General features: G+C 36.0%; 2 protein-coding genes and 1 long non-coding RNA gene across 3 annotated transcripts in view; 1 reads left to right on the top strand and 2 right to left on the bottom strand.

Moving 5' to 3' along the window:
- Nucleotides 1-19205: 19205 nt before the first annotated feature.
- Nucleotides 19206-19535, bottom strand: LOC130054531 (uncharacterized). Its single transcript, XM_056164503.1, has one exon. The coding sequence runs from the start codon at nucleotides 19533-19535 to the stop codon at nucleotides 19206-19208; it is 330 nt and encodes a 109-aa protein (XP_056020478.1).
- A 538-nt stretch (nucleotides 19536-20073) lies between these two features.
- The window catches only part of LOC125650157 (uncharacterized), a 53372-nt gene continuing 50136 nt past the window's right edge, over nucleotides 20074-23309 (bottom strand). The window contains exon 7 of the long non-coding RNA XR_007360905.2: nucleotides 20074-20764. This is a non-coding gene — a long non-coding RNA (uncharacterized LOC125650157). The remainder of the gene's footprint in view (nucleotides 20765-23309) is intronic.
- The window catches only part of LOC125650155 (protein trachealess-like), a 50421-nt gene continuing 47707 nt past the window's right edge, over nucleotides 20596-23309 (top strand). Inside the window, exon 1 of the mRNA XM_048878179.2 lies at nucleotides 20596-20723. Within this exon, the coding sequence (XP_048734136.2) occupies nucleotides 20629-20723 (95 nt within the window). The 5' untranslated portion in view covers nucleotides 20596-20628. The remainder of the gene's footprint in view (nucleotides 20724-23309) is intronic.

Here is a 23309-nt window from a genome sequence, read left to right as displayed (position 1 = left end):
ACTGATACCACAAGTAACGCAGATTTCCTTCAAATTTAGAAGGAAAGAAAAAAAAGGTCGAGAAAAAAAAATGCTTGCATGAAAATAAGAATGTTTCCGTGTGTGGACAAGGTTGCTGTTTTGTGGCTGGTAAAAGAAGAACAGCTCTCGGTGTGTGGTAGTCGATCGATCAATACTGCATTAATAAAAACAATATTAATAATAACAGCTAAACAATGGAGGCAATGAACATGATCAATCGGACCCGTTTTAGACCCACAGTTCCTTTCTTTGCTTACAATATGAATTCATCATCATTTATTTACATATATTTTCTATTAATCTTTTTTTCAAAAAAAAAAAAAAAATCTTAGGAGAGACGTTCGTCATCCAAGGCTGACACAGATGAAGATTTATCACAAGAATTGGCCTTTATGAATATTTTGTATTATTTTTACAGGAACGAAATGTGTCAGGTTCAGAATTAAAAAAAATCAACCGATCTCTGCATCTTATTGGTACATCGAGGAACATTAATAAAATAGATACACACTTTGGTAAAAGTCGTCCGAAATCATACCTCCGAGAATTCAGGGGATGCCACTCTGTAACAGATATATATATATATATATATATATATATATATATATATATACGGTGGCTGGTTGAGGGCAGGTGAAAGATTTGTTTACAATTCGTTCCCTCGACATGAAATTCGTTCCAACGAAATGAAATTCGTTCCAACGAAATGAAATTCGTTCCAATGAAATAAAATAATCTCTTCCACCTGTCCTAAACCAGCCCCCGTACATATATCACATGTCTCAGCTATCAAAAAATGGGTTCTCCAGCAAGATATTATTATAGTATAGTAATTATCATCCATCTTTTGAAACCATTATGAGTTTGCTTGTTTCTTTAATATTCATTAGTAATTATTGCCGTTCTTAAAGTATGAGGAAATTTCGGTATTCATATCTTATTATACACTCTTGTATAAGAGAAGACTCGTGCGTTTTTGAAGCCTAACCTTCATTAAGAATGTTCGGAAATTTGATGTCTTGACACACATTTTTCCCAAAAGGGAACCACCAAGGTATTTCACAAAAAATATGAATAAAAATAACATCTTAATAAAACGTATAACAAAACAAAATGTTAACTTGGGATAAGATTTATTTTTAGGAATATTTTCATTTTCCACATCTTTTGTATGAGAAGAATGATCTTGGACTAAAATTTTCGAGTTGTTTCGCATTGTTTTCGTACGCAATATGTTATCACGTGACTTACTCTCAACTGATGAAGTTATGAGACTTAAGTATGGTGTTTCGATCAATCGCTCCTTCGCGTATAGGGCAAAGAAATTGTAAGAAGAGAGTTCCAATGCGAGTGCGTCGAAGCAAAGTTGTGAAGGCGAAGGAGCGACACTTATTACTGCTCCTTTTCCTTCAGAACATCGCACTCTCGCTCCTTCACCCTTGCACTCTCGCTCCTTAAATTTACCCTCGCACTCTCACTCCTTTGTCCTTGCACTCTGGCTCCTTTACCCTCGCTCCGTTGTTCTCGCACTCTAGCTTCTTTGCCCTCACACCCTAGCTTCTTTACCCTCGGTCCTTTACCCTCGCACTCTCACTCCTTTGTTCTCGCACTCTCGCTCCTTTGTCCTCACTCTCTCCTTATTTTGCCCTCGCACTCTCGCTCCTTTGTTCTCGCACTCCGCTTCTTTGTCCTCGCACTCTCGCTCCTTTGTTCTCGCACTCCGCTACTTTGTCCTCGCATCTTTACCCTCGCTACTTTGTCCTCGCACCTTTACCCTCGCTACTTTGTCCTCGCTCCTTTACCCTCGCTCCTTTGTTCTCGCACTCTCGCTCCTTTACCCTTGCACTCTCGCTCTTTTGTTCCCGCACTCTCGCTCCTTTGTCCTCGCACTCTCGCTCCTTTGCCCTCACTTCTTTACTATCGCTCCTTTACCCTTGCACTCTCGCTCCTTTCTTTTCTCGCTTCTTTGTCCTCGCACTCTCGCTCCTTTGCCCTCACTTCTTTACTATCGCTCCTTTACCCTTGCACTCTCGCTCTTTTGTTCCCGCACTCTCGCCCCTTTGTTCTCGCACTCTCGCTCCTTTGTCCTTGCACTCTCGCTCAATTGTTCGTTCGTTTCCTTGCGTGAGGATACTATCATTGAACAGTTTTGAAATTAACTACAAATTTATTTGCAGGAAGAACATGTTGTAAGTGAGTACATTTGCCATATGTATACATATGTATAACATGGTAATGCACTGATCCCGTGCATGTTGTGACGGATTCATTTTAATTTCAGCAGAAAAATAATGTAGCTGGAAATTGAGATTAGGAGATCTGTCTATGAAGACACTTAACGAGATATACTACATCGCCATAATGGCTGACTTCTTTTCAAAACATCAATGAAAATATAGGATATCAGCAACATCTGTCCATTCCTTCTAGATTTAATTGTCTCGCTGTGTATCTCCGACAGTGGGTTGGCGTGTCGACTGCTAAACTGTAAATCGAAGGTTCGAGTCTAGCAGTTAATTCCCCCCCCCCCCCCCCCCAAATTACTTTATACTAAAACTGCATGTCTTGACTAAATAAAGTAAATTTGAAAGTTTTCTGTTTCAAAACATTTTTGTACATATCCTCTACTTTTCGTTCACGTCAAATTTTTCTGGTGTAGTATTCCTCCTTAGTTATAGTAAAGAGGTCACGTATATATAAGGGCTATTCTAGTAAAAAAAAACAAAAAAACTTGTTCCTGGTTTTACTCAGGTGTACCAACAACTTCCGAATGCGAAATTTCAAAGGGGAAGGGACAAAACTGTGGAGGCGGAGGGGCTATAGCAGTTTCGCACACTCGCCTTCGCGTTATTGCTCCTCCGAACTGTCCATCCGTCGACATCGCAATTTCACTCGTCACTCGACCCTTCACCGTCTCAATTTTTTGCCCTACACTAAGGAGCGAGTGGCCTGACCAGAACACCATACGTTTTGACTTGACAAGCAACAATCCTATAGAAAAAGCCATAGGAAATCAAGTAGTAAGACTCCCATAAACAGGTGACCCATGGACCACACACATCATCATATGAGCAAATTTATTTCCCCATGGAATCTTTACACATCATCATAGCCCCGCCTTGGTCCCTAGGGATTTGAATAATTGCTGTACATTCATTTGACGCATTACGTCTTTGTGGTTCGTGAAAAGTAGATTTTAATAGAAATTTTCAAACTTTGAATGCTTGTATCGTGGGGGTTTGAACTTACACTACATGAGGATGTTTGTGTGTTCATTTGCCAAATTGTACTCTTGTGCTTCTATCCAAAGTATTTCTATGTAAAACTTCAGAACTCTTATTGAAATCCTCCTAGGTTCCTAGGATCATGGTTTGGAGGAACTTGAATCTACATTACATCTGGGTGCTTATATATCATTCTGACAAAATGAACTGGATTTTGTATCCTTGTGGTAATTAGAAAAGAAGCTTGCGTGTATATTGCTATGTAAAATCATAAAGTTTAAACCATCATTCTGGAATCATGGTTTAAACAAACCTGGATTTTCACGAGAGAAGGAAGCTTTGTAGCAACAACTAGTGATATGATAACCACTAATGATATACATGTATAACTAATACCCCTTTGTCTGAGCGAGCGTATCGGTAACTGTTGATGTATCTTTAATAGTTAGGATCAGCACCATTCCGTCCCTCAGGTGACAAAAATGAAGATGTATTTTCTCCTATATTAAATTGTACAGTTTTTCTGTAGTATAAGACATCACCATAAAGAATGTATACAATTGTATCTAGGTGATCGTTTGAGGTTATTTATCATGACCTATACAAGCACTGAGAAGGGAGTCTCAGTTTCATCACGTTAGATTTCATATGGTGTCTGTTAAATTGTTTGCTGCATAACAAAATATTTATAAGGTTGAAATGATTAATTAAAAAAAAAATGCATTGTATCCAGTAATATAACATTGATGAATATGAGAACATTTTATCTAAACTTCAATCACATTTCTTTTAAAGAAGTTGGAAACAGCAGTCGTCATTGATGTTCTCTTCGTAACCCTTGCCCTGAAAAGTTAGATAAGTCATAAATACCATAAGAACCCCTTCTCTGATGTGCCAGCTTTAGGTGTTTGAAACAGAATCATGAAGATGATACCCTTTTACACTTGCGTAAACATTAATACGATTGTCAAAGAATGGTGTAAGAGCATGAACATTTCGTTTCGATTTTTGCTTTTGGCAGGGCCGTAAATTAACCTTCAATTTGGAGGAGGCAGGAAATTAGGCGGGGGTCTGGGGGCCGCCCAGGCCCCCAGACGCTGAGCACATTTTGTGCACACTGAACACGTTTCGTGCAAAATCCTTGATTCTAGGGCCTTCTAAGATGTTACTTGACTAACTCATTCTAAAAGAAAGATTTGGAATGCTTTTTAAGGGAGGTATCATGTTCTTAGTTATTGGAAACAACATAAATTCTAATGAACTTTAAATTTTAATTTTTTTTGGCTCAAAAGTTGGAGGAGGCAGCTGCCTCCTCCGCCTCCATGTAATGTACGGCCCTGTTTTGGTCTATAATGTACTTCAAAGTAAAAGTGCACTGAATTTAAAACAAGTCAATATTGTGATGCTCAACATCTGCAGTCTTCTACAGCGTCATGGATACTGAAACTGTACCCAGGAATATCCTCCACCAAAATAACGTAAAGGCCAAATTATGTTATATATGAAAAACTATTTCCAGATGCAATGCGAGTTACAGTATTTTCTCGAAACACACTCATTTTTTTTTTTTTGCTGGTGTTTTAAGAATATTCGTTATTCTATGCAGCGCCGAGATCACTCTGTTTGGGAGTATAGGAATATTATGCAAATCTTTGGACCTGATATTTTTTCGCGAGAATTTATGTGTGTCGACACTGAGTATATCTGAGTGGGGTTTTTTAATGCAATACTTTTCAATATAGCATATAAGTGGTATCACATTTCATCACAGTTAGGGATTTTATTTCAAATAAAATGGCAAGAAATAGTGTAATAAATTATAGAAATATATTGTGTTTGATACATATGAAAATGAAAACGCCTGACGACGAAAAGGGGTGATGAAGCTCACAGCGGAATGCTTACTCCTCCTAGGTATCTGATCTCATCGCTGCCTTTTCCAGGGGATCGAGTTTGCCCTACTATCAATTCTATACTCATTATGGGATTTATGAGAACACATTTTCATCATTATTAGTTATTTGAGAAAAATTCTCTTTCACCAGGAATGAAAGCTTAATTGAACATTTCCCGTCTCGTTGCCTCTGTGTATTCTTGTAAGTTTTTTCTTCTTCACATTTTGGACTTCTTCTCAAGAATCTCTGGACTAGTTTCAACTAAACTTGCCACATAGCGTCCTTATGTAAAGGGGGTGGGATTCAAGTGACAGACCATGTTTCTTTTAAGGGGAGATTATTAGGAATTTAGGATATGGTGAAAATAAGATTTTAAAAGTGTTTTTTCTATACCAAGAACCACTAAAAAGTGCAATTTTGTTTCATAAAGAAGATTCAAGTTGTTCTCACTATGGATGTGATCCCCGGGACCAGTACATGGTCACAATTGTGGTTCTAAGTTTTACATAGTAAATAGGATACCAAATTCTAAAAATCTGCTTCCCAAGAAACACAATTGTACACTACGTCAAATTAATATGCAAACACTCTTATATATTGTAGATTATTCATTCCAGGGCCTCGGGCCGACGCCAAAGGAGGGATTTAAATATTGTCAAATTAATATGCAAGCATTTTCTTGTATATGTATATGTACTGTAAATCATGTTTGTTCACACCACGTCCGAAGCAGCGATCTTTATTGAGATTTAATGTCTCGCATGAAAACTTCCCACGGTGAGCGATGTGGCTCACGGACCTCTAGCTTAGCATATTAGCCAATTCTTACTATTCGTTAATTATCCCCTCTTTGAAGAAGACGTGCTAGTTTAATTAAGAAAAAGCAAATTCCCTTTAACCAAATATGTTTTGTGCCAAGTATGGCTGAAATTTTAACAACAGTATTAGAGGTGACGTCGAAAATGTGAAAAGTTTACAGATGACAGACCGGCGACGAAATTGTTAAATTAACTGGAAATGCGCACTTGGGATTTTAGTTTAGGTGAAGTAAAAAATATGGAATATTTTGTATGAAGGAATTCTTTAAAATATCATTTTTTAAGGCTATTTGTCTTGGCTATTGCGATTACGATTTCTACAAAAAGGAGGCGCGAGTCTTGGGGAACACTTAACATTCGGCCGATTTGTATCCAATTTATCTTAGTCATTCGAAATCCATTGCAGTTATATTGAAATACAGATCGATCAAAACAGTAAGATCACTTCTTAGAAACCACCAGAGGAATACTAATACGCTACAAAAAACACCACAAGAATACTAATATTATACAGGAAACCACCAGAGGAATACTAGTAGTAATCTACAGGAAACCACCAGAGGAATACTAGTAGTAATCTACAGGAAACCACCAGATGAATGCTAGTACTCTACAACAAAAAACCACCAGTAGAATACGGGTAATTTACAAGAAACCACCAGATGAATACTAGTATTCTAAACAGAATACCACCATACGAATACAAATATTATACAGGAAACCACCAGAGGAATACTAGTAGTATTCTACAGGAAACCACCAGAGGAATGCTAGTACTCTACCACAACAAAAAACCCACCATAGGAATACGGGTAATTTACAAGAAACCACCAGAGGAATACTCGTATTCTAAAAAAAAATACCACCATGAGAATACTAATATTATACAGGAAACCACTAGAGGAATACTAGTAGTATTCTACAGGAAACCACCATAGGAATGTTAGTACTCTACCACAACAAAATGAAACAACAAACACACACAAAAAACAACAACAAAACACACCGGAGGATTGAATATTGTTTTACGTTCCTCTTCAGAATATTTCCCTCATATGGAGACGTCACCATTGCCGACGAAGGGCTGCAAAATTTAGGCCTATGCTCAGCACTTATGGCCTTTGAACAGGAAGGGAGGGATCTTTATTGTGCCACACCTGCTGTGACACGGGACCTCGGTTTTTGTGGTCTCATCCGAAGAACCGCCCCATTAATCGCCTCTTACGACAAGCAAGGGGTACTGAGGACCTATTCTAACCCGGATCCCTGCAGGGGTCACCAGAGGAATACGGGTAATTTACAAGAAACTACCAGAGGAATACTAGTATTCTACAAAATAAAAAAAAAAAAAAGAAAAACCACCAGAAGAATACGGGTAATTTAAAAGAAATCACAAGAGGAATACTAATATTGTACAAGAAATCACCAGAGGATTTCTAGTTTTATACAGGACACAATAAGAGGAATACTAATGCTCTAGAGGAAACCACAAGAGGAATACTAGTATTTTACAGGAAACCAACAGAGAAATACTAATTCTCTACATGTAACCACCAGAGGAATACTAGTATTTTACAGGAAACTACCAAAGGAACATTAGCCTTCTACAGGAATCTACCAGTGGAATACTAATATTTTACAGAAAACCACCAGAGGAATACTAGTATTTTACAGGAAACTACCAAAGGAACATTAGCCTTCTACAGGAATCTACCAGAGGAATACTAATATTTTACAGGAAACCACCAGAGGAATACTAGTATTTTACAGGAAACTACCAAAGGAACATTAGCATTCTACAGGAAACTACTAGAGGAATACTAGTATTTTACAGGAAACTACCAGGAGAACATAAGTATTCTATAGGAAATCACCAGAGGAAAACTAATATTTTACAGGAAATCACTAGAGGAATACTAATATTTCACAGGAAACTACCAGAGGAATACTAGTATTCTAGAGGAAACAACCAGATGAATACCAGTATTTTATAGGAAACTACCAGTATCTTACAGGAAGACACAAAAGGAATACTAATATTTTACAGGAAACTACTAGAGGAATACTAGTATTCTACAGGAAACTACCAGAGGAATACTAGTATTCTACAGGAAACTACCAGAGGAATACTAATATTTTACAGGAAACTACAAGAGGAATACTAGTATCTTACAGGAAGACACAAGAGAAATACTAATATTTTACAGAAAACTACCTGAGGAATACTGGTATTTTAAAGGAAACTACCAGAGGAAAATTAGTACTCTACAAGAAACCGTCAGAGGAATACGAATACTCTACAGAAAACTACCAGAGAAATGCTAGTATTTTGCAGGAAACCACCAGAGAAATACTAGTATTCTACAAGAAACTACCATAACAACATTAGTATTTTAGAGGAACCTACCAGAGGAATACTAGTATTTTGCAGGAAACCACCAGAGAAATACTAGTATTCTACAAGAAACTACCATAACAACATTAGTATTCTAGAAGAAACTACCAGAGGAATACTAGTATTTTACAGGAAACTACCAGAGGAATACTAGTATCGTACAGGAAACTACCACTGGAATACTAGTATTTTACAGGAAACTACCAGAGGAATACTAGTATCTTACAGGAAGACACCAGAGGAATACTAATATTTTACAGGAAACTACCCGATGAACATTAGTATTCTACAGAAAATATCAGAGGAACATTAGTATTTGACAAGAAACCACCAGAGGAACATTAGTAGTCTACAGGAAACAACCAGAGGAATACTGGTATTTTACAGGAAACTATCAGAGGAAAATTAGTACTCTACAAGAAACCGCCAGAGGAATACGAATACTCTACAGAAAACTACCAGAGGAATGCTAGTATTTTACAGGAAGTCAACAAAGAAATACTAGTATTCTACAAGGAACTACCATAAGAACATTAGTATTCTAGAGGAAACTACCAGAGGAATACTAGTATTTTACAGGAAACTACCAGGGGAACACAAGTATTCTACAGGAAACTACCAGAGGAACATTAGTATTCTACAGAAAATCATCGGGGGAATACTAATATTTTACTGGAAACTACCAGAGGAATACTAGTATTCTAGAGGAAACTACCAGAGGAATACTAGTATTTTACAGGAAACTATCAGAGGAATACTAGTATCTTACAGGAAGACACAAGAGGAATACTAATATTTTACAGGAAACTACTAGAGGATTACCAGTATTCTAGAGGAAACTACCAGAGGAATACTAGTATTCTACAGGAAATTACCAGACGAATATTAGTATTTTACAGGAAACTACCAGAGGAATACTAGTATCTTACAGGAAGACACAAGAGGAATACTAATATTTTACAGGAAACTACCAGAGGAATACTCGTATTTTACAGGAAACTACCAGAGGAAAATTAGTACTCTACAAGAAACCACCAGAGGAACACGAATACTTTACAGAAAACTACCAGTGGAATATTAGTATTTTACAGAAAACCACCAGAGAAATACTAGTATTCTACAAGAAACTACCATAAGAACATTAGTATTCTAGAGGAAATTACCAGAGGAATACTAATATTTCACAGGAAACTACCACAGGAATACTAGTATTCTAGAGGAAACTACCAGAGGAATACTGGTATTTTACAGGAAACTACCAGAGGAATACTAGAATCTTACAGGAAGACACAGGAGGAATACTAATATTTTACAGGAAACTACAAGAGGAATACTCGTATTTTACAGGAAACTACCAGAGGAATACTGGTATTTTATAGGAAACTACCAGAGGAATGCTAGTACCGTACAGGAAGACACAAGAGGAATACTAATACAGGAAACTACTAGAGAAATACTAGTATTCTACAGGAAACTACCAGAGGAATGCTAGTATTTTACAGGAAACTACCAGAGGAATACTAGAATCTTACAGGAAGACACAGGAGGAATACTAATATTTTACAGGAAACTACAAGAGGAATACTCGTATTTTACAGGAAACTACCAGAGGAAAATTTGTACTCTACAAGAAACCGTCAGAGGAATACGAATACTCTACAGAAAACTACCAGAGGAATGCAAGTATTTTACAGGAAACCACCAGAGAAATATTAGTATTCTACAAGAAACTACCATAAGAACATTAGTTTTCTAGAGGAAACTACCAGAGGAATACTAGTATTTTACAGGAAACCACCAGAGAAATACTAGTATTCTACAAGAAACTACCATAAAAACATTAGTATCCTATAGGAAACTACCAGAGGAATACTGGTATTTTATATGACACTACCAGAGGAAAATGAGTACTCTACAAGAAACTGTCAGAGGAATACGAATACTCTACAGAAAACTACCAGAGGAATGCTAGTATTTTACAGGAATCCACCAGAGGAATACTAGTATTTTATAGGAAACTACCAGAGGAATATGAATACTCTACAGAAAACTACCAGAGGAATACTAGTATCTTACAGGAAGACACAAGAGGAATACTAATATTTTACATGAAACTACCAGAGGAATACTAGTATTCTACAGGAAACTACCAGAGGAATACTAGTATTTTATAGGAAACTACCAGAGGAATACTAGTATCTTACAGGAAGACACAAGAGGAATACTAATATTTTACATGAAACTACTAGAGGAATACTAGTATTCTACAGGAAACTACCAGAGGAATACTAGTATTTTACAAGAAACTACCAGGGGAACATAAGTATACTACAGAAAATCATCGGAGGAATACAAATACTTTACAGGAAACTACTAGAGGAATACCAGTATTCAACAGGAAACTACCAGAGGAATACTAGTATCTTACAGGAGGACACAAAAGGAATACTAATATTTTACAGGAAACTACCAGAGGAAAATTAGTACTCTACAAGAAACCGCCAGAGGAACACGAATACTCTACAGAAAACTACCAGAGGAATGCTAGTATTTTACAGGAAACCAACAGAGAAATACCAGTATTCTACAAGAAACTACCATAAAAACATTAGTATTCTACAGGAAACTACCAGAGGAATACTAGTATTTTCCAGGAAACTACCAGAGGAACATTAGTATTCAACAGGAAACTACCAGAAGAATACTAGTACTCTGCAGGAAACTACCAGAAGAATACTAGTACTCTACAGACGTCCTCCAGCAGAAGTCAACAGACGGTAATAGATGTGTCTCCGGTCAGAGAAGCCCCATAATGTATACATGTGTGTGACATGAAGTGAGGATGATACAGGTTTCTACGAAAATCACAGTACACAATATATACATAGTAGAAAGCTCCGTGAAGGTCTATTGACCAGAAATTGAACAGGAAACCTTTGGGTCGTAACGGTTACCGGAGTACCGCAGAACGAAAACTGAAATGGAGTTGCTGTATGCGGTCTTTTACACTCCTAGGATGTTGTTGATTAAAAGAGACAATTCTTGACATTTGAATATTGGAATCAGTGGTCTCATCCACCGTAGGAGTGAGTGTATTAGAACCCCATTTTTCAAGGTATTATCAACGATTTACTCATCTACAGAAGCAATTAACTGATTAACGAATACGTTGTCGTGAATAGTTCCGACAGACAGACATTGCACGACATCGTACCAATACTTAACTAATCGTTCCAACGATTTGCTGAATCGTTCTACCTATTTTTAAAATAATTTAGGAAAGTTCCTACAACAGGCTACAAAGTTTCGATCTTCATGTAATTTATGAATTCTGTACTTGCTACGACATATTATTCACGTGTATTGTTATATGCATGTTGAAATGCATTGGTTTTATATCCTCAAAATTGTATCTGTATGTCTACTCACCCTCTACTGTCTTATTTGTATATATTTGTAAATATTTTGTATTTATGACCGATGAGCTGTATAGTTTAGGGAAATAAAGAAATCGAATAAACGATTTTATAAATTGTTCAAATTATTTGATATATCGTACACACGATTAAATTACATCGTGTAAACTATTAACTGTAGCAAAAAATTATTAAATCGATATAACGATTTACTTAATCATTCTAACGATTTCTAGATTATTTCAACAAGTGAATCAATTTGTTTTACACTATTCAAAGCTATCGTATATCGGGATAGAAAATTTATTTGATCGTTAGAACGATTCAGTAAATCGGTACAACAGTTCGTGCAATTTGTGTATCATAAATCGTTCGAGCAATCTAATAAAATCCTTAAAGCTATTTATACTATTTAAAAAATTGTTTGAACGGGTTAGCGAACGATAGAACGAATTATCAAATCGTTTGTACAATTTCGTAAATCGTTATCAAATTATGTAAACGAAGTCTTGAATTGTTAGTACAGTTTAGTAACTCGTTAAAGCGAATCAGGAATATTATTTTGGGTTACAAACTTCAATCATTTTATTGCGTTTTTTGGAAGATTCCTGCAGACTATTCCTATTATAAAATTGGTAGAAAACGACGAATGAATTCCCCCCAGTACAACACCACATACATACCGGCAACATCAATGATCTCCCAGTAAGCGATGCTAGATGTATAAATCTGATCTATCTAACCTGTAATTGCACTCACAGTCAGATGTAAACCGTACAAACGCCGACCTACACTATTGTAAACTTGATCCTAATATCAGTACACTTTTCAAAATTTAGACGCCATGGATAATACATGTAGGATAATTTAGAAAATTTCAACACAAATAAAGCCACTGGACCGAATGATGCACCCAACACTGTTAAAACAAATATCAACGCAACTTACAAAACCTCTAAGTATTCATTTTATATATCGATATCTAATTTATAAAAAAAAAACACCTTAAAATATTAAGTAATCATGCCGTTAAGTAATCTGGGAGATGTATGGAAAGACACGTTTTCAAACGTCGTTACAACTTCATTTATGCCAATACTATATTTAAAATTCTACCACGGTTATTGCAAATATCAAAAGAATGCCGCGGTCATTATTCTACGATATACCTTCATACATATTAACTGATTCTGAGAAAAAGTTATACACATTTCGCTTGCACTTCGAGTTCTGCTAATGCAACAATAAAGTCGATGACTGATAATTCAATTTCATAATCATAAAAATCGATCACTATATGTTGTAAAACAAATTCATAAATGACTTATGAACATTTGTAATTCAGTATAAACCAATCGTCTGCATTCCGAGAGCGATACACATGTAAACATAGCGATGCACAGACAAGTTTTTTGTTTTTTTTAAGCATACATGTACTTGATTCTAACGATCCGGCGCACCGGGTTTAATCGGATGCGATACACTTGATTGTGAGCCGGAATTGCGCACGCATATCGCCGGGTACGCCGATTGAGACAGAAAATTTTGGTAGGCGAAGGCGGGTTCAAGCTGGCGTCCTTGGAGACAGTAGTATCGAGAGTTGCTTACAAAATGTTTTTAATTTTTACACATGTGAAATAAACATGATTTGTAAATATGTTGCTCATTTCTATGCCGAATAATGTTTATACAATAGGTCATTACAGTACTGTAGCCGGATCACTTGATTCTTAGCACGTCGCCGGGTACACCCGGCTTAGTTCGATTCGGCCGGATTTTATCAGAATCAAATATGCTATCTAACTTCAACTGTATTCAAAGCAATTGATATAATCCGTTATACTTGAAAAATCAAAAAGCTCACCTTTTTCGTCTAAAAAAAAGAAGATCGGCTGTATATTTCTGAGCCGTAGTAGAATAGAAATAAGGTTCTTCTCTTCATGTATGTTGCAGGATAACTAATTTCTGTAGAAACGAGGGGTTATTCATATCCGGTCTTTCCTATCCCCCTCGGGATAGCACAAAAATTACAGGATAACCTCATTGGTCTCGAAATGTTGTTTGAAATATATAAGCCTCGGCTTTTATATTTTAACACATTTCGAGACCAAGGAAGTTATCCTGCAACATACACGAAACGCGCTATCCACCAGTCCAATCCGAGCTTCGACTCCACGATTCCACTGTTTATCAACTACCACACTTTCATAAAGCTACTGACCAGAGAAAGGACGCTGGAGTTGTCGCCTTTGTAAGTAAGCGTTCGATAAAATGTGGCATAAACGGTTACTGCATAAATCAGAATAAAGTGGGAATAACAGGAAATTTATTTAACTAGTTTAATGGCTATTTATGCAACAGAAAACAATATGTCACAGTTATCATTAATGGATCACAATCGGGCTTGGTTAATGTAGAGCATGCGTATCACTGGGAAGTCTATTAGGACCATTACTCTTTCTCATCTATATAAATGACATTAAATGTGTAATGATATTGTTTGCAGATGGCACACCTTTTTCTGTTGTAGTTAAAAATACATTCAATTCATCAATATTACTCAATGACGATCTTGATAAATTAATGAATGGTCAAAAAATGGCTTGTAAAAAACGGAATGTCTGTCAATTAATCGTAAAATTAACAAGAGGTCTACAGGTCTTATCGATCACCTGAGTATGAATTAAAAGTATCACTAAGGCCTTGAAATCTAGAAAAAAAATTCCTCTTCTGCATATCTAAGCTAAATTCTGATATTCAGTTCTTAAACCCCGAAAGTGCTCATATTGATGAAAGACTGTACTAGATGTAACACTAACACGATATGACTAATCTGGACCTGTCCTGAGGTCAATACCTTGGAGTTGCGAAATTCACAATTTTGATGCATTCCTAAATATGCATTTAGTTTTTATACCGTATCAGCAAACTTAAAGAAGTCTCTCAGGCGCGTAGCTGCCTATACGCAAGTACGCAACTGCGTACGTGTCATTTGAGAGAGAGAGAGAGAGAGAGAGAGAGAGAGAGAGAGAGAGAGAGAGATTTGCCGTTAAAATATTTGTGCCTAAAAAATAACTGCATTATATTGTTTATGATTTGATCAACATCATTGTGTCCATTCAATCTTTAAAGTCCTTATAGAATTTCAAATCATTAACACCATGTCGAAATCTACGTCATATATGTACATGTAGTAGACGGATTATGATTTTCTTTGTAATCAGTAACATTATATACCGGTCGAAAACAACGAAAAAAACGAATGTAAAGTCAGTCCAAGTACATACGGTGAGTTGGCATAATAAAACAGTTTAGAAAATAATTTTGTGAATTCTTTTGGGTTTGGAAATTGACAAGAAAAAATTCAGGAGCTTCCGGTGGCTTCGCCCACTGGGGCCTCACGGCGGCCCCAGACCCCTTGCAATACTTCGCGTACACTTCATTTTCTTTCTGGCTACGCGCCTGATCACTATAATAATTTTGGTACCACTCTGGAACCAAAATCCTTACTCCTGGGATCCTGACATTTACAATTTTGGTAAAAGACTACCTACTCCTTCTCATTATCTATTAGTATCAATAGTATTTAAAGAAGATATTACTGAGATGTTTTACACATAAACACTATACATGTATATACCAAGTTTGGCCACGCCCTGGATTTGCTGGAGTCAAAGCCTCTACCCCTGGGATCATGAAACTTACAATTCTGGGAAAACCTTTCTGTTCTACATCACTATGCATTTAGTTTTTCTTACAGATGTGCAGTTGTAGAGAAGATTTATGAGAATTGGTCAATATTTGGTAGTTTTTGTCCCACCCCCAAGACTCCGTAGGTGTAGAAACCCAGAAATTTACAACTTTTGCATCCTTGTCCCATAGATGCTTCATATCAAAAAAATAAAAATGGAATGGTAGTTCAAGAAAATTTAAAAATGTTCATTAACACATTTAATCACTGACCATATTGACCCCACCCTGATACCAAAAGCCCTATCCCTGAGATCTCGGAATTTAAAATTTTGGTAAAGGACTAGCTGCTCATTTTAGCCGATTTTAAATACCCATTTAGCTTCAATTTAGAGTTGTTTTTAAATGTTTTACATATAAACATTATATATCATGTTTGGTCCTGCCCTGGAGTCAGAACCGCTACCTCGGGGATCATGAAATTAACCATTTTTATACAGGCCTTCCTGCTCTACATCGCTATGCAATTAGTTTTTCTTAGAGATGTGAGGTTGTAAAGATTTTTTGAAAATTGGTCAATGTTTGACAGTTTTTGCCACGCCCCTAAGGCCCCAGCTGTGCAGGAGTCCTGAAATTCACAATTTATGTTCCCCTTGTCCCACATATGCTTCATACTATTTGAAAAAGAATTGGACTGGTAGTTAATCACGAAGTTACAAATGTAGTTGTATAATTGTTAACGCACGACAGACGCTAACCAATTGCAATAGGTCACCGGAAGTTACTCGGGTGATCTAAAAACCTTTTCATCCCGATTTCATTTTCGCCGATATTCATCTAATATGTTGTACGGTGTGACCGTTGAGACGAGCGAAGCCCATTAACATCTTGCAACACGACTTTTATCCGCCTCTTCATTTAACGCGGGAAACATAACGCGCTTGGTGTAAACAGTTACAAATTGTGACGTCACATTAGCTGCAATGTTTTTTCTTCTTCTCTCAAACCAAGCAAAAACAAAAATTTTGAAGCTATGAGAAAGCTTGTCTGGAATTTAAAAACGTTTATGGTACTTTCTAAACAATCTAATTATTTTAATTACGGGTTCGTCAATGAAGTATACCGCAGTGACGGCGACAATTTTGCAGAAGCATTATGGGTAATACTCATCTTTTTTCAGCTGAAGAGCAAATCACGTGACTCATATGTGTAATCATTGGAGCGAGCTCGTCGCGTCGCTTCGCTCGCTATAAGAAGTCGAACCCCATAAACAGTTAGGTGCTATAACTGCAAGTGATTTATCATCGAATCTACATGTACTATCAAAAACTTATGATCACCAAAGTAAGATCTGAACACTAAAATTTACTTTGGATCTGAGCACCTTTATACAAAATGTCCATTTTTGTTTCATGACATCCGTATAATTAGAATACGCAGACATCATTTGGGACAATATGCCTGATTATTTATCTCATATCTTATTGAAGGCATTTAGTTAGAAGCAGCCAGAGCAGTTACGGGTGGTTCAAAGTCCCGAAATGCCTTCTTGTACAACGAAACTGGTGGGGAGTTTCTCTCTCTCCGTTGGGGATTCACCGTTTCTTCATTTTCATGAAATATACCATAAAAAGATCCTGGCATTCTTTTTCTATTTATTGTATTTCAATTTATCCTTCCCGATCCCCTCCTCCCAGTTCGACACGCCGTTGAAACAAGATACCATTGCGTATCCAGTGTAATTCATCTGTATCTAGCTTCAAAATCCAAGCAAGGTCCTTTTGTTGCTAGTAAGAAAGGTGTAGTTTTACATTCAAAGTCGAAATCTATGTTGTAGGAATATTTGTTTGGGGGGGGGGGGGGGGGGGGGGCTTTTTCGCGACAAATTTGAACGACGTAATGCGAATACAACTCCAGAGTTTGCACCCAAAATGGCTGAGTGGTTTGGCAAATACTTGACTTTCACATGTGGGTCCCTTTTTTTCGGAAATCCTGGATCCCCCACTGATTGTTTGAAAAACTTAATTGAATCTACACTATATATTAGGATGCTTGCGTATCAGTTCTAGCCTTCAGCAGAACTCTCCTATATTCATCTACTAGTAGTTGTCATACAATATTTTACACTCATCTAGCAAGTTCGAAAATTGCATGGCAAACAGATATATACAGATAATGAAGTAAAGCACATGTAATGATAATCTCGGCTGAGATTCGGCTCGGCTGGATATTTGGACTGACGCCTTCACCGAATCTCGGAGAAGTCCTTCATAATTCATGTCTTTAGCTTCGGTTGGTTCTACCAAGATGACATTGCCGCTCGCTTCAAATAAGTTATTTGACCGTTAAACCAATTCTGTTTCACTATTAATGATGCATTACTTACTGTCTAAGTATGTAAATTCCATAATAAAAATTATCACTAAATTTTCTGTTCAAATGATATCACGACTTCCATGGCGCAATATTTTATCTCCCGAAATTGAAGAGTTCCTATAGTCTGTTTTTTTTTAAATTTCAAATTAGCGAAAGTGAGACAATTTATTTCTTACATGTACTCTGTTGGGTTGGCTGTTTTAACTTCTATAGATTAGGAATACATGCGATTCAATCTGGTTCACAATTGCTTTTTTAAAAATCTTTGAAAGTGTACCCTTTTCCCCATAAAATAATCAAAATATTTTGTTTCCAAACGAACATGGTTAATGAATTTATAATGGCGATATATAATAGTCTATGCAACGTAAATTATTTGATACATTTCAGATGAAATTTTCAGTTCATTATTGACTAAAACTCTTGGACATCTGCGTTTGGCCTTATTTGTATAATGTATGCATTGCGCGCGCCTTCTTCACATGTGGTCGGAAGGAAACAATGGTGCCGGCAAGTTTTTACAGTTCATTGGAATAAGGACCTGTCAGACTGAATTCATTAAGCTTTCATCATGTATAAATACTAATGGGTAGTTATAGATATGCTCAGATCCAAGAATTGCTTGAAAAATAGCACGTGGTAATCAGGTATGCTAATAAGACAGTCACGTGGTCAGCACTCGGCTCTTTTCGGAAAGTTTGAAACAATTTCCAATTATATCTCTACAACCGTAGTTTTTGTATGTATATTTGATACAGTTTTTTGTTTCATTTTATTCATAGAATACCTTAGTGTTGATTTCTTTATTACAATCTAACATGTACCTTTGATGTATGCATATCTTGAGCAGTTTGCTATAATTAGCCATCTCCATTGTAGGGGTGGACTAGGCTACTTGACAGTCATACTCGGTATCTGTTTTATTGTGAGAGAAATCTCTTTTTTACAGAAATATCGTTTAGAGACGTGTCTGTTTGTCTCACAGAAATATCGTTTAGATAGATACCTCTATTTGATTTACAAGTATCTATTTTCATAAAACAGATGCCTTTTGTAAAGCTGGAAAGAGATAACTCATTAAAAAAAAAAGAAATAAAGTAAAATATTTCTTTTTGTAACATTGTATAATCATAATGCGTCTAACATGGGATTGCTGTATCTTTTTTCTATTGTACGCTTTCGTTTCGTTGCTCGTTTACTACCTTTTTACTCGGTGGTTTTGGGGTTCAACAGTGTCAATATTCTTAAGCACTAAGAAAACAACTATGTCACAAAATTAAAGCGCCCTTCCTCTTCAGCAAGAGTTTAGTTTGTTGGTTCGCACGTGCATTATTGGTTTTTTGAAATGAGCTCTACGAACAGCACAAGAGTCATGTTGGAGGTTCTAAATACAGCCATGTTGGAGGTTCTACATACAGCCATGTTGGAGGTCCTAAATACAGCCATGTTGGAGGTTCTAAATACAGCCATGTTGGAGGTTCTAAATACAGCCATGTTGGAGGTTCTACATACAGCCATGTTGGAGGTTCTAAATACAGCCATGTTGGAGGTTCTAAATACAGCCATGTTGGAGGTTCTACATACAGCCATGTTGGAGGTTCTACATACAGCCATGTTGGAGGTTCCAAATTCCTGTCTGAGATATTGTAAGAACGGCATGCAACAAATTCACTCTCGACGTCGTTCCATGTGTCAGTCATATCATGAACGCACCAAATTTTTGAAATTTGAAATAAATTTACAACATGTACAATATATTGGAAAAAGAAGCCCTTACAGGCACCAGTAGTAACGGTTTTAAAATCGCGATACATGTGTATTTAAAGTCTAAAAACTCAACTCAAATCGTAAATAATTTCAATATTTCTTCTGATGTGAATTTTCTATTAATTTAGAATTTTGTTTAAATCTTTAAATATAAGTTCGAATATTATATGTGTAAAAAAAAAATCATTTTAAATCTTAGAATACTTGTTTTGATGTTTGAGCTAAAGAATTAGAAATATTAAATTGGCATTGGATGTAATATCTTTAACCCTTAACCTTGAAAATCCACCAACGGAAATGCTATGTTTTACATCTTAAATAAAAGTATCAATTTACATGTAAAAGAAAATCGGAAATAGATTTATTGAAAACATGAAATCTAAAGACGCCAACCAAAGTCAGAGAGTTGAACTTCACGTGTTAATGGATGTAGCCATGCATCCGACTGCCGATGAACAGATAAGAAAATCAAAACTAATACTTACGATTTTTAACTAAAATTTTGACATTTGTTAGTAATTATAGAAAAACCTTGGAAATGTGTTTCTACATAGCACATCGATTACTTTAGCACAGATAAGTATTCAAATGTATGTGCAAATTCTTTGAGATTCGGCTAGTACAGATGAGTTAAAAGATGCACTCTTTTTCACAAGTCAGTGCGACTTTTCCTAATCAGTATCAACGAGAGAAGCATACACAAGTAAGCCAAATTAGGTTGACTCTTTTTCTTTAACCAGATCAATATGAGGGTAAAAGCAAAATAAAGAAAATGCCTTATTCAAGAAGCCGTGCGAATAAATTAGCGTCAATGGGGGGATGTTCTTCACTCTCTGCGCATGGGCGCACACCAATGTCTTCAACAAATTCAAGTTAGCTTTCTTAATATCATTAGTTCTTGTGATAAGCAGTAACGATTTCTCAAATGTACAGGAATTGGGCAAGACAATATGCCACTAACGACTGAATAAGCCGTGAAATTTGTCTTCCCTGGCCTTTTCCTGCTGTTTTAGTCAGTGTTGAAGTATGAACGATCAAGCGTTTTTCCCCCACTGGGATGTAATGCGCCAGCCGCTGCAACCATCTGCCTTCGGCATGGGAACTTCTCTGCTTGATTTCAGGTAAGTCTGATACCATCAATGGATCTTCAGATAAAAAGTATCTGAAAAAGCAAGGTCATCTATGATGATATTTTACCGATACCTTCCTAAATCAACTGACAAAAATTGCGTACACGGTAAGATGTGCATACTACATAAAACAAGCATTTGCATTGTAGGAATTATTTTAAAAATATATATATTAAAAAGCATTTAAGGTTTTCTCAAAGCGGATTATAGTCTCTTCAACATCAGCATTTTGAAGAAGAAAAATGTTTTTGAAAACGATATCAAATGAAATACTATTAACACTTTTATATTCTACGTAATCGTGCAACAAATAACATTAATTCATAAATACACAGATTCTTGAGCATCTTGAACATAAAACAATTGCTTTTTGAAAATGTGATTTGAGCAATCACGAGATGCAAATTCTATTATTATTTTTCCCCACTAGTTATGGTGCAACTCGTATTACCAAGGGTCATTAAATACGAACTAAAATAATGATTGAATGATCAGGAATTGATTTATACAAATAAAAGCATTTCGTCAGTGTCTGCCTATACCTGTCAGTGTCAAAGGATAAGTTCGTCATGTTATCAAATCATTGCTTCAGATATTTACAATATATAAAACTGTTTATATTCTAACAATATGGTGAGAAATACCATAAGGGAAACAGTTTTCTGATCGCAGTTTAAATGTTTTATTGATAAAGACACCAATAGATGGCGAGAAAATTGCTTCTCTTAGACAAACTAACAGTCGTTAAAGAAAAAATGAAAATAAAATTGAAATGGCCAAAAAAAAAGTATATCGTTAATTATAAAATCAAATGAAATTTGATAAATTTCATTGGTATACTAAAAATATGTTTATCGTGTATAAAATATTGTGCAAGGTAATGCTACTTAAAGTTGAGGAATCAGGTAATTTAAAAATAGGTTTATAGGGAAACTGTCAAATACAGATGTCTCATTATCTGTTTGCTGGGAATATTTAAATGTATAAATTCCGCCTACTTGTTACTTAAAACGATTCGATGTAAAAAAAGAATTAATTACATAGGGAATAAAATAATTCGTAAACAAGCCGCATGAAGCTTGCATTTGTGTAAGATAATTTCAGAAGGTGTACTGATTGCTCTTAAAATAGTTCAACCGCGAAGCCGGTGTCTGTTGTAAAAGACGAGTCTTGGAAAAATCTTAACAAATGGTTTTTTCTTTAAAAATGACGTATTGCATAATGGTGCACAAGTGAATGGATTTGTAGAACAGTGAAAAGTACGGAAAAGATCGAACATTATTGTAAATTGTATCATTTACATCAAACATTGATTGAAGATGTATTGATAACAAACGGAAATACATTTCTCTATTAGAGAGAATGAGTAGTGTCATCAAGGGCATACTGTCTGCACACATCAAACTTGGCACAATGCAGGTGATTTTCCTGGTACCTTTGCAAGACTCCAACTTAACAAGTTTATCTGACATTTAAACAAAGGAAATCCTGCAGACCCGAAGACCATTCTAAGGAGAAAAGGGCAAAACAACACCACCTTTGAACTAATTTTTTTTAAAATACAGAACATTTATAATCATTATTTCAACATAAAAAAGACGTTTATGCAATCGATTGCCCCATAAAACATGTTTTACTTACTATGACTAAATCTTGGGAGATTACAGATTAAATGTACTTTCGATTTTGTTCCATGTTTTTTTTTAAATTTAATTTGGTGTAAAAGAGGGTTTATTCAAGGAAAAGAAATATCAAGATCTGTATAATTTTCACAAAAACTTCAATATTTGAAGTATGCAGCATTACTTCTATCTCTTGATGTTTTTTGTATTCATACATAAATAATAAGAAAAATCCCTGAAGACAATTTCATCTGCGACTTAGCGAGATTGTCGGTTGCTGATGACAGGAAAATGACTACCTCCTGTGAGGTATATAGAATGCATAAGAAAGGTTCTGAAAAGTTGGGGCACAAATAGAAGGACATTTTATGCATCAATTAGTTGGAATTATGTAGATATGGATAATCTTTCGGCTATATTTTACTCCCAACAGAATAAATTGTTAGACTTGACTTGAAATACTATAGCCACTGTACATGTCTTTTTTTGGCTACAGCTTAAATTTCGCTCTATTCACTGCAGGAAAAAAAAATGAAATTCTAACTCTGGTGCATATCTCACACCCAGACCCATCCACCCACCTACACACACTCACGTGAATTCAAAACAGCATGAAAACGGATTTAGATAAGACACCGTGAAAATGAGTCGGGACGAATCGTTGTATTCAGTCTATACGCGTAGTAAGTACGAAAAGAGGGATATTTTAGCAGCAACTTTAGGCATTATACATTTCAAATTGTCCGAGTCTCGATATTCGTTGCGGAGCTGATTTATTTTAATGCTCTGTTTTATTCTCACATCACAGGCAGCAAAGAGAAACCCACGAAAGCCTGTGTCATTATGGACGTGGCGTGTAAAAGAAGTCAACCTTATCCTTGTTGGTCAGTTGCACATATCTCAGTGGGGCTGCACCAGTGCGACATGGCAAATTAAACAAAACGAATTGAACGGA

Source organism: Ostrea edulis, chromosome 5 (genome assembly GCF_947568905.1).
Source record: "Ostrea edulis chromosome 5, xbOstEdul1.1, whole genome shotgun sequence".
In the NCBI taxonomy this organism is placed as follows: domain Eukaryota; kingdom Metazoa; phylum Mollusca; class Bivalvia; order Ostreida; family Ostreidae; genus Ostrea; species Ostrea edulis.
Note: the sequence above shows the minus strand (reverse complement) of the source record. Positions and strands in the feature narration are given on the sequence as shown.

Coding starts and splice junctions, on each gene's coding strand:
- LOC130054531 (XM_056164503.1), bottom strand. CDS start 19,535: ATGACTGACACATGGAACGACGTCGAGAGTGAATTTGTTGCATGCCGT.